The sequence below is a fragment of the Elephas maximus genome, chromosome 3, assembly GCF_024166365.1.
Source record: "Elephas maximus indicus isolate mEleMax1 chromosome 3, mEleMax1 primary haplotype, whole genome shotgun sequence".
NCBI lineage: Eukaryota > Metazoa > Chordata > Mammalia > Proboscidea > Elephantidae > Elephas > Elephas maximus.
Genome location: NC_064821.1, coordinates 171,219,149 through 171,232,187, shown reverse-complemented (window position 1 = coordinate 171,232,187; position 13,039 = coordinate 171,219,149). Strand labels below are relative to the sequence as shown.

General features: G+C 49.8%; 1 protein-coding gene across 1 annotated transcript; it reads left to right on the top strand.

The window, feature by feature from the left end:
* The first annotated feature begins 761 nt into the window (after positions 1–761).
* UBL4B (ubiquitin like 4B) lies at positions 762–1,268 on the top strand. The gene has a single exon (XM_049875577.1). The coding sequence runs from the start codon at positions 762–764 to the stop codon at positions 1,266–1,268; it is 507 nt and encodes a 168-aa protein (XP_049731534.1).
* Positions 1,269–13,039: the final 11,771 nt, after the last annotated feature.

Sequence of the window (13,039 nt, the reverse complement as noted above, 5' to 3'; positions counted from 1 at the left end):
GGCTTGCCCACCACAGGATCCTCCCTTCCAGAGACTGGGAGCTCCCAGATGGCCCAGGAGAAGCCTCATCCATCCCTCTGCTCCCTGTCGTCATGGAGTCCATGTGTCCTGCACATGCTGTAGGTAAATTCACAAATTCTATCTTATTTCAGATGCACCAGGGGAGCTGGCTCTTTAAAGAAATGTTACAGAAGATCCTTTGGTAAAGACAGGAATCACTTTCTGATGTATTTTTTATGTAATTTTGGATTTTCATCTCTCTGGGGAAGGAAGGAGGTGGGATGAGGGGGAGGGCTGCGGGCTGGTTGATATCCTCCCACAGCCTGCAGTCCTGGACCCTGCGTCCTCCTGAATGGCCCAACTTTTCTACATTTTGTCTGATTCGTTCTACAAACATGTATTGAGACCTTTCGTGTACCAGGCACCCCGTGTGGGAGACAGGGATACCAAGAAGGATGAGACCCAATCTCCCCGTCCTTTCTCCTAGTCCCACCTTTTCCTTCTTGGCCCTCCTTTTTCCTTTCCTGCCTCCCTTCCTCCTCTCACAATGTCCCACTTCCTTTCCTGAAATTCCACTCTGGAATGAGCCCCCCTGCAGCATTGTGGCATCACTGTGCATTGGCCAATGGCTGCCCACCTGGGCTGAGCCCTTGGCTTCAGGGATCCTCTATTGACAGGGAGACACCAACCTCTCCTGCGAGGCTCTTAATCCTCGGGTCAGCTCCTGAGCATGGGTCCCACCTGATTCCACTCCTGGCTCAATGCTCCTCACGGTCAAGCTGCTCCTGGGCCAGAGATGCCGCCTGGAGGTGTCTGGGAAAGAGAGCGTGGCCATGCTGAAGAAGCTGGTGTCAGAGCGGCTACAGATACCTGAGGAGCAGCAGCACCTGCTCTTCCGTGGCCAGCTCATGGACGATGACAAGTGCCTCTCTGACTACTGCAGTGGGCCCAATGCCTCCATCAATGTCGTCATTCGGCCCCCGGAGAAGGCGCGCCAGGCCCAGCCCAGCCCCTGGCCGCAGCCCCTGTGGCACCAGCTGGGCCGGGTCTTGGCCAAGCACTTTGAGCCGCGGGACGCTGAGGCAGTGCTGCGGCTGCTGAGGCAGGAGCACGAGCAGCGTCTGCAGAGGGTGAGCCTGGAGGCCTTGGAGCAGCTGGCACACTACCTCCTGACCGAGGAGCCCCGTGTGGAGCCGGCTGGAGAGATGGAGCCCAGGGCCCTGGCCTCGGAGGCACCCACTGTGCATGAAGGAGGAGAAAAAGGCTGATCAGTAAACCTACCCACCCCACTCTTTGCTAGCTCACATTCTCCCAGCCTCGTCCTTATGTGTTCCCCACTAGCTTCTGCTCATGTAGACACAGGTTCTCCCCATTTTTGGACTCTCAAAGCAGCTAGAGGTGCTTCGGACATCTCTGTCCCTTTTTGGGCCTAAGGTACCCCCCTCTCAAATGCAGGATGATTTCACCCCCATCGTCACCCCTTAAAGGGGCTCTGGCCACCCTGTGGGCAGCCCCAAGGAGACCATCAAAGGCTACATTTCCTCCTGGGCTAGCAGCATCACCCCAGCATGCCCAGAGCCCTCCAGACTGTCAGCACATACCTCTCCCCAGGCCTAGTCTCCATGGCTCTAGACAGGCCCTCTTTCCAACCCCCGCCAGCCAAGAGGAAGGGACTGCTGTCGGGTGGCTGCCCCGTGCCCTCTGGGTGAGGCTCTCTGCCCTCTGCCTGCTTGTGTTTCTACAGCTTATTGGGCAGGACCGCAGAGGTCAGGCTGGAAGGAGAGACCCACTGTGTGTCAGGCCAGGAGCTGGGCCCTGGGTATACAGCCTGGAGCTCTCAGAGAGACAGCACAGGCCCAGGAAACAAAGGAAACAGGCTGAGGCAGAACAGAGGTTGCGCAGTCACTCCCCTTGGCCAGTGTGCACAGAGTCGTGCCCCACCGCCCAGGTCTGACCAATAAGTGTCGCTGAGCCCCCCTTACCTGCCTGGCATGGTCCAAGGCTCTCTGGGGGAAAAAATGTTATCAGTCGGGATCCCAGCTATCAGCATTTAGCCTAGATGGAGGGACAAGGCGTAAATATGAAAAGTAAAGGAGTGATGTAGAGCAGAGCCTGTGTGACTAAGTGCCCAGCTGCGGCCACCACCTCACAGAACTCCGGGCTCAGGACGAAGGGTCGGTCCCTCTGCAGACTGTGGGGAAGCCAAGCCCTTTTCTCTGTTCTTAGTGTGAAGAAAGCGGCCTTTGCCAAGGGCTGGGGTGCCCCCACACTGTGGGCATGGGGTGGGGAGCAGTGGAGCTTGCTAAGAGCCACACCTGGCCCTGGGTGGTGGGGATGGAGGGGAGGGGATGGAGAGAACGTCTTGAAAGTGACAGCAGGGCTTGCATCCCCAGGAAGCATTCTGTCTTGGCCTGTGGAGCCTGGTGACTTGGATTCCAACCCTCGCTCAGCCATTATGTGACCTTGGATAACTCACTTACCCTGTGCGATGCTTGGGTTTTCCACCTGTTAAACTGGGGATAATTCTAATAGTATCTACTTAGCATAGGTGTTTGTGACAGTTAAACCTTTTAAACCGGAAGTCTGTACAATTGGGAGTGATGTCTCCCAGGATTACAGGCAGTGGGGTCAGTGGTAGAGCAGGGATGGATCCCAAAAACCAAATCTCTGGCTGTGTTAGCCTGCTTAGAGGACGTCCCCACCCTACAGCAAGAGACTTTCCTCATTCCATCTCACGGCATGTCTCCTTTACCAGTGTTGTAGCATCTGCCAGCCAAGAGAAGCAAAATGGCAGGGGCTCTGAGGACATGGCTTCCCCAGGCACCACGAACTCAGCTCGGGTGGCTGTGGCCAGCACCCGCAGGGTGGGGGTAGGGAAGCCCAATTCCTCTCCTTGGCTCCCCTCTGTGTCCTGGTCCTGCTCTCTACGTCCTCCCTTCACCCTCAGCAGGGGAGGCCTCCCGACGGTTCTGTGAGTGAGTATGTGCTGGGGTGGTGCCATTTGCCAAGGGGGATAAGCCTATTATCTTTACATTAGGGGAACTAATAGCCCATTTTCCAGGAAATCTGTGAGCGATAAAAATAAGTGGGCTGTTTTATTCCTTTTGCTGAGAGACGCTGGCATGAAGGACAGCAAAAGTGTTTGTTTTCTCTCTAGTTAGTGGGAGTGTCAGGTTTGGCTGAGATTCAGGTCTGGCTGAGATGCAGGCCAGGGGATGCAGCCACCTCCATAGTTTCTGCCCTCAGTGCTGCAGGGGAGGGTGACTCCAGTCCAGAGTAAAATTGGTCAGCCCTCTATGCCCATGTATGCCCCCCACTACTGACCTCCCCCTTCCCAAGGGCCCTTCAGCTATTGTCCCCCACCCCAAAGCTGAGCTCAGGCCAGAATGCGCTATCATCCTTTAGTGAGAATTTGGATCCATTCGTTAACTCTCCCAGGGATAGCTTTACTCAATGTTGTGTTTCTCATTGTGGGGTGACAGGCTTTGTCCCTGAATGGCTGAATTTACAAGTGTCAGCAAACAGCAGGTGGGAGACACTGAGAGGCTGGGGGCAGGAGCAGCCCCTAGTGCCACAGTGATGCGGTAGAAGCCTATCCTATGCGGGGACCCCTAGTTCTTGGGCTGCCTGCCACAGAGACCCTTCACTGCACCCAGTTTCACTGTTTCCCCGTATTTCAAACTTACACCCATGCCAGCGAACCAGCTGAAGTCTACCTGCACCTTCCCTGCTGTCACCACTTGAGGCATGGTGAGTTTAGGTGGCTCCCCTTTCTACACTGCAGCTGGGGGCAGACAGACAGCCCTTCTCCTGAAGTCTCCCACGGCGCCCCTCCAGCAGGTAACAACTTGCTCAGGTAGGAGGATCTCAGGACTGCCACTCATCCAGGTATTCAGCTTTGTGTTGCTATCCAAGGGCAATTGTTTTCTCACCCTAGCTACTTCAGGGTTCATCTGCACCCCTCTATCCCCTGATTCCTGGCAAAAGAACCTTTCTGATGCAAACAGACACAGCACCCTGGCTCATGTGCTGCTTGTTTCATCAGTCCTTTATTCTTTGATCAATAAACATTTATGATCTTTCTACTATGCGCTCTAGGCTTTGTGCTAAGGATTTAGGCTTGCCGATGAGAAGCCCTGTCTCTGCTAGAAGGCAGTTTAAAGAGAAGCACGCCCCCTGCTGTCCTACGCAACATGGTGCAGCAAAGGGGCACGGGGAAGCCCCTACCGTCTAGCTGCAGTCCCGTCTAAGAGGTGGTGATGTGTTGGCGTTTTTTAGCCATAGCCCTGAATGATGGAGTAGGCAGTGGTCTGTCAGGATAAAAATTCTTACAGATATTGAGGAAGGAGGGAGCTTACAACGTTCCAGGGCCCCCAGAAATCCCGGGTGCCTGATTTTAGAAGGAAGCCCCAGACCTCTCCTCTCTTCCCACCCCACCCCCAGACCCCTTCCCCCAGCCTCTTTGTTCAGGAAGAAGTGAAATTTTAGTCACCTTACAAACTTGCTAGCTGTTTTGAGCTGGGGAAGAGGGGCATGTAGTGACCTTGGATAGAAGGAAGTGGAAGGCAGGGGCGTGCTTCCCCCCAAAAGTGACAGATTCAAGTTGAGATGCCTGGGAGAAGGTATGGGGACGCTATATGGGGATGTGAACCAGCCAGGATGGGCAGGGTTCTGGGCAACTATCTGTATGTGTCCAGGGAGGTTCCATTAGGGGGAAGAAGGGCGGGCACAGATTGTCAGCTTCTGTTTCTCTGTCTCCAGCTTAACTAGCTTGAACAGAACTTGGCTTTCACTAAATGAAAAAAACCAACGTGGAAAAAAATAACAAATGCGGTAAGCTCTACTGGACTCAGCTATAAGACTGTTGAATTTCTCATACTTTGGGGTGGCCCTGTTAGTGGGAGAATCACTGAATGTGGAAGCCCAGAAGTACTCAGGCTAGGTCTCCAGATCAGGACCAATCTGACAAAAACCCCTGGTATGAAATGGAATGGTGAGGCTGACCCTTGAACAGGGTGCTTTTTGACAGCCAGATATCCATGGGTAGAAACCCCCACACGTAGGCCTGGGTCTCCATCTTGGCTCTACCATTGGCTAATGCCGTGGCCCTGGGCAAGGCACTTATCTCTGGACCAGAGACCCCATTTACAAAACAGAAGCAGAGTGGGCTGGACTTGAACTCTAGGTGCCTTCCGATGCCCAGGTTGTGTGATGGCATGAAGTCACAAACGTGAGCTGCTTTAACTCTCAGCGGTGGAGCTGGCTCACACAGAGCATTGTGTGGCCATACACAACACGTTGGAGATGGACTTTATTGACGACAGTGAAACGGTCAGGATGGATCGCTACAAAAGAGCATGTACATTATGGATACATTTTTGGAAAGGAATATGAAGCTTAAAATTCAAAACACCACTGATATTGTTTAGGGGTACATGCATGGGAAAATATTAAGGAATATTTTGGAGGAAGGGAAATGCAATCGCGGAGAGGTTCACAGAGACTTCAGTTGTAACGTTTATTATTTCAGGGGTGGGTACGTGGGTATTAGGTCTGGGGTGGCACAAATGGTTTGTGCTCATTTACTAACTGAAAGGTTGGCGGTTCAAACCTACCCAGTGGCACATGGAAGAAAGGCCTGTTGACATGCTTCCATAAAGATTACAACCAAGAAAACCCGACGGAATAGTTTTACTCTGTAACACATGGGTTTGCCATGAGTCAGAATCACCTCCAAGCCAATGGGATTTTTTTTTTGTTTGTTTGACAAAGCTGTTAGTTTTCTATTGCTGCGTAACAAATGACTGCAAACCTAGCAGCTTAAAACAATTAGTGGTTTAAGACAACACATATTTATTATCTCAAAAGGCTGCAATCAAGATGTTGTCCAGGTTGAGGCTCGAATGGGAAAGAATCCACTTCCGAGCTCATTGGCAGAATTCAGTTCCTTGAGGTTGTAGGACCGAGGCCCCAGTTTCTTGATGGATTTTGACTGGAGACCGCCTTCAGCAGTGTCCTTGTCTGCTCACAGTTTCTTGCCAAATAGGTGTCTTCAACGTGGCCGCTTATTCCATCAAGGAGAATTTTGGGAGTGAGTCAGCTAGCAGGTCTTATATAACGTAACAATGGGAATGACATACCTCAACTTTGCCATATTCTGTTGGTTAGAACCATGGCCTGACTGTCAATTTGTCATACTGTGGTGGCTTGTGTGACATGATGCTGAAAGCTATGCCATTGGTATTCCAAATACCAGCAGGCTCACCCATGATAGGCAGGTTTCAGTGGAACTTCCAGACTAAGACAGACTAGGAAGAAAGGCTGAAAATTAGCTAATGAAAACCCTCTGAATCACAAAAGAATATTGTCTAATATAGTGCTGGAAGATGAGCCTCTTAGGTTGGAAGGCACTCAAAACACACTGTGGCCGGAACAGTAGACTTGAGCGTACCAACGACTGTGAAGATGGTGCAGTGCAGGACCAGGCAACATTTTGTTCTGTTGTACATGGCGACCCCATGAGTCAGAGCCAACTTGATGGCAACTAACAATGACAATATTGGTTAGAAGCAAGTCACGGACCCCATCCACACTCAAGGGGAGGGGGCTCTACAAAGGGACAATCATGGGGGTCACATTAGTCTGTCCCCACAGTGGGTATCCCTTAGGTCATTTTATCTTTGTGTATGTATGAAATAACCGAAGATAAACCAATTAAAGTGTGATGGTCAGCCCATCAGCTGTAAGGGCACAATTGAGGAGTGGTCATTCCCAGCTGAGTCTCAGGGAAGCTTCATTGAGAAGGTAGCATTTGAGGTGGTGAAGAATGGGGAGAAGGGAACGTTGAGGAACATTTGAGGGACTTTTCTTCACACCCACCCATTAAAACCCACTGTTGTTAAGTCAATTCTGACTCATAGCAACCCTATAAGATGGAGTAGAACAGCCCTATAGGGTTTCCAAGGCTGTAATGTTTATGGAAGTAGACTTCCACATCTTTTCTCCAGTGGAGCAGCTGGTGGGTTTGAACCGCCAACCTTTTGGTTAGCAGTGGAGCACTTTAACCACTTCGCAACCTGGGCTCCTTTCCCGAACACCCAGGGATCCACATATCACACCTGGAAAACTGTCGCTTGGCTTTGTACACCCAGCATCTGACCTTGCTGGGTGCCTTATGCACACTCAGAGACATATGGACATGCAGACACACTAAGGTGCACACCAACAAACACCATAGACACCCCTCTCCCCTCAAGACCTCAGACTCACAGGGTGGGGTCTACAGTAGCAGAGCCAGGCTTGCAGAAGGGAACCACTTGCAGCATCGGGAGTCTGGACCTTGCCTTGCTGGGTTCAGACTGCGGAAGCCTGGCTAACCCAGCCCGGTCCAGGCAGTTAAACTATAGGAGATTCCTCCCAGCAAATGCAAGGACAGCGTGGCTCACACTCCATGTGCCCTGAAGCTGGGTTTGGGTGGCTGCCAGCTGTGGCAGGGGAGTGGCCAGAGGGCAGGCTGCTCAGGTTAGGGTCCTGCTGCTGAGCCAGCTGTCACTCATAGAGGGGCTGAGGCAGGAACAGCTGGAAAGCCCAGATCCCCGTGCCCTCTGGAGCAGAAGGCGCTCCCCACCAGCTGCCCCGCCCACTCCACCCCTCAGGTCACCTTTCTCCTCTCCCTGTCCTTTTTGTTGTTCTTCTTTTATCTCTTCACTTTCCCCCCGTTCTTCCTGACATTTGAACGGACATCTGGGTGCTTCCTTTCAGCTGTTTCTCTCTCTGCTCCTTGTGGATCTTTCTGCCCAATCCCTGCCCACCTTCTCTTCTTTCTCATTCATTTCAGCCTCCAGTAGTTGCCCTCTATTAAACAAAAACATTACCCACACTTCTCCTTGTCCTACCGTGTACCCTCTCATACCTACCCAGACTCATCCAGTGGGCAGGCATGGACAGGGACCTGGAACCCACCACCGTGAATTTGTCCCTGACCCTCCATCCCATTGGCCCACAGGTACAATACTAACTCATAGGCCTGGTGCTCGAATACAATGAAGGATGGTCTCACTGCATGCGCACACCTGTTCGCTGATACATACTGCAAACAGATATTTCACACGTTGTTATAGGTTGAATTGTGTTCCCCAAAAAGATGTGCTGTGACCTAACCCCTGGTACCTGTGAATGTGACCTTGTTTGGAAATAGGGTCTTTGAAGATGTTAGGTTAGCAGGAGGTTAAGTTAACATCAAGATGGGTCCTAATCCAATGAGTGGTGTCCTTATAAAAAGAGGAGACAGAGCAACAGAGAGGCTCGGGGAAATGGTTGTATAAAGATGAAAGCGGAGATAGCCAGCAACCACCGTAACGTGGAAGAGGTAAGGAAAGATCTTCCCTTAGAGCCTTCAGAGTGAGCACAGCCCTGCCTACACCTTGATTTCAGACTTGTAGCCTCCAGAACTGTGAGAGAATACATTTCTGTCATTTTAAGTCACGCAGTTTGTGGTACTTTGTTATGGCTGCCCTAGGGATCTGATAAAGGTCTGTGGTGGCGTAAGCGCTTTGTGCCTGACTACTAACCCAAAGGTTGGTGGTTCAAATCCACCCAGCAGGACTGTGGAAGAAAGCCCTGGCAATCTCCTTCCATAAGGATTACAGCCAAGAAAACCCTGTGGAGCAGTTCTACTCTGTCACACATAGGGTCGCCATGAGTTGAAATAGACTCCATGGTAAGGTTTTCGTTTTGTTTTGGTGTAAAGAAACTAATATCCACACCCAGAAAAAAGGGCACCCACATTCGCCTTAAACAGCCCTGCTTGCAGATAGACATGGGGGCAGGGAGGTGGGACCTCCCAGACACACACAGAGTCAGTGCCTGCTGCAGCTGCTTGGGGTGAGCAAGCCGCTGCTCGAGTGGTGCTGGGTCCCTGCACCTCCACCCCCAGCTCTGCCCCCAGCCAGCCCGACTGGTGCTCTGGGCACCCTAATCTCTTGACTCAGCTCCTGAGGTCCCTCCTGGCTCCTTCCCAGGGGCTGCCTGGCTCCACTCGGCTCCAGGGCTGTAAAATCCCCCTCTGGAAAGGACTATAACCCGAGGAGCCACGGAGCCAGCAGGCAGCCCCCGTCCCAGGATGGCTCCTACCTGCCTACCCCTCCTATCCCCTCTCTCCCCGCCTGACAGCATTTCCCATCAGGGTGATTTAAGGGCTCCCAAGCAGCCTTTAGTGGTTCCTCTGCCCTCACAGAAAGGTGATAAATCTGGGCTAACTACTGTTGGCTAGCTGCCTGTAAACCTGTCATGCCCCACTGCAGCAGGGCCAGGGCTGCCTACTGAGGCCTGGCTGAGTCTGCCTTGTCAGCTAGCCACCTTTGGAGAAGTCCCAGGGCACCTGTCTTGGTGGGTGATTTATGGGCCTCAGATCCCAGGATCAAAGCCCCTGTCCATCAGAGAGGGCAGTGTGGAGGCCCTTGGAGCCCCTGCTGGTCCCTCCTCAGACAACCCTCAGGCCTCTGCTGCCTTTTAAACTTGAATGAAATGCGTTGGAGAAAGCCTCAGTGCTAACCCCTGAGCCCCTTCCACTTTATTTCCCTGATAACTCCAAGTGTACTCCTCTACCCCCCACCACACACACACACACACACACACACACACACACACACACACACACACACACACACACACACACACACACACACACACACACACACACACACACACACACACACACACACACACACACACACACACACACACACACACACACACACACACACACACACACACACACACACACACACACACACACACACACACACACACACACACACACACACACACGAATAAGGGACTAGAGGGGCTTTGGTGACAGAGCTGGGGACAGGGCTTCAGGTTGGATGACGACCTTTCTTGACCCTGTGCCCATCCCTTCGGCACAGCCTGGCCAGGAGGAAAAGCACCCAGACCCTCAGGCCCCAGGACTTTGTCTAAGCAGCGCCATAGCTGCTGTCCCTAAGCAGGAAACTTTGAGGAGATGCACTTTCATCTTAAGCAAAGTGTGGCATCTTTCTCCAAACTCTACATCTCTGTGCTGCCATCTCAGGCCCAGTACCTCCCTCATGTGTGCTGTGAATATTGCAGCCTGGAGGAAAGGGAGGTAGGGTGTGAGAGAGAGCAGTGTTAGAATGTAAAGATGGGATTGACTCTTGGTTGGTAATCTCTAACTATGAGGCTTTCGGTTGGTAGTTTGTGCTCTCTGACCCTCAGTGTGCTCATCTGTAAAATGGGAATAATAATGCCCACCTTGTGGGGTAGTTAAGAGCACCCAATGAAATCATGTACATGAAAATGGTTTGTAAACTCTTTAATACTATGTAGAATTAGGGTTTATTTCCCCTCCCTCTCTACATAGATTTCTAGTACAGTCAACGAATCCATTTGCTAGGGATTGTGAATTCTGTCCCCCTCAAAATATATGCTGGAATCCTGACTGCCACAAAATATGGGTTGGAAGTTGACCATACCATTCTATTTTTGTGGATGTAATCCTCCTTGGAAATACCATTTTCTTTGTTATGTTAATGAGATGTAGGGTGTGTGCTGAACCTAATCACTGCTGAGGGATACAAGCAGTAGCGTAGACACAGGCAAGCAAGCAGACACGGGGAGACTGACGCTATTGGAAGACAATGAAGGCAGACAAGTCTGCAAACCAAGGAACTCCAAGGATTACTGGCTACTAGAGGCTGAAATAGGTAAGAAAGAACCCCTCCCTACAGCTCGTGCCCTGAATTCCGACTTCTAGTCTCCTTAATTGGGAGAAAAATCCATTTCTGTTCTTTAAAACCACCCACTCGTGGTATTTCTGTTACAGCAGCACTAAGAAACTTTAAGTAACTAAGACATCATTCTAGCTAGTTTGCACATAAACGGATTTATTGCAGGGAGGTAGGTAGTTTACAGGATTCCCGGGAAGGCCAAGGAGCCAGGTTTGAACACTTAGCCAGGAGCACTGCAGGAAAGAGGAACACCCAGAAACATCAAGGGACGGCTGAAAGCCCAGTGTCACCTTGCCTGCTGCGATGTGTAGAGTTATTTGGATCCTGGTTTGAACAGTTAAATAAAAAAAAAAGACAATTAGGGAAATTTTAATATTGACTAGATATTTGATGGTATTAAGGAATTAGTGTTAATTTTTTTAAATGTGAGACAATAGTATTATGATTGTGTTTTAAAAGTCATCTTTTTTTTTTTAGGAGACACATTTTATTGAATGAATGAATGTGGTTTACTTACCCTTGCCTTTTTTCTCTTCTTTTCGTCTTTCTTTCCTACTCAGTATTTTCTGTTTAAAAAGTCTTCTTTTAATGGAAAACAGCCTGGCAGTTCCTCAAAAAGTGAAACATACAATTACCATAAGACCCAGCAATTCTACCCCTAGGTATATTCCCAAAAGAATTAAAACAGGGACTCAGACAGACACATGGATACCAGTGTTCACTGCAGTATTATTATTCACAGTAGCCAAAAGGTGGAAGCCATCCAAGTGTCTATCAAGAGATGAATGGATACACTAAAGGTGGCATATGCATATACATACGACGTAATATTACTCAACCATAAAGAGAAATGAAGTCCTGAGACATGCTACCATATGGATAAAGCTTGAAAACATCATGTTGAGTGAGATAAGCCAGACACGAAAGGACAAATATTGCATGATTCCATTTAATGTAAAATACCTAGAAGAGGCAAATGCAAAGTTTATTAGTGGTTAACGGGAGCAGATGGGAGAGGGAAATGGGGAGTTAACATTCAAGGTTACTGAGTTCCTGTTAAGGGTGATGAAAAAATTGGAAGTGGATGGTGGTGCCAGTAGCACGACACGGTGAACATAACTAACGTTACTATTGTACATGTAGAAGTGGTTGAAATGGCAAATGTTGTGTTATACGTATTTCACCACAATAAATAGCCATCTTTAAGAGATACATGCTGAAAATATTTACGGGTAAAATAACATGATCTATTAGACTGGCTTCAGGATAATACAGTGAAGAGGGTCAGGGAAGTTTCTACAGTGGTAACTGTAGAAACTGGGTGATAGTTTATACATGGAGGCTGATCATACTACTCTATTTTTGTGTTTGCTTGACATTTTTCATAACTAATTTTTTTTTTTTCTAAGATTTGCTTCAGCAGCCGCTTAATCTGCCAAAGCCTTCGCTCCAGTGGGCACCTATTCCAGTGACCTCAAGTGATAATATCGGTCATGGTCTCATCCTGAGGAGCCGTGGACCACCAACAGTCCTTCCTCTGATGCTAACCAGCTCTCCATTGCCTCCAAGTGCAACTCGTTCAGAAAACCAAGCCCAGATTCTCATTTCCCTGAGGGTTTCTTACTTGGAATCTCTTCTGATATCAATTACTGCTCTTAGCTGGGGACAACACATTCCACTCTGGCTGGTTTAAGCAGAAAGGAATTTATTAGAGGATATTAGGTAGTTTATAGAATAGTGGAGAGGGCCAAGACACTACACAGCCTGGAACAGCATAAAAAAACAAAAACTGGTTGTCGTCCGGTTGCCTTCAACTCATAGTGATCCCATGTGTGTCAGAGTAGAACTGTGCTCTGTAGGGTTTTTTTTTTTTTTTTTAAACCCAACAGAAATTTCGATAGAGATTGTGTTGACCCTATAAACCAATATGGAGAGTATTGCCTTCCCTAGGGTTTTCAATGGCTGATTTTTTTGGGAAATAGATCACCGGGCCTTTCTTCCAAGGTGCCTCTGGGTAGATTCTAATCCTCGACCTTATGATTAGCAATCGAGTGCATTCATCAGGTGCACCACCCAGGAACTCTGGAACAACATGACTGGAAGGAATACTCGAGCATCCCTCAGGGCTGATCTGGTGGTAACACACTGCCCTGCTGTCTGCTATCCAGAAAGGAGACCCTAGAAGCCCCCCTCCGCTGACCCAGGAGATGGAATCTCCCTGGACCCAGCTGCTGCCTCACGTTTCCTTCCACCTGCATACCTCCTCTCCTGCC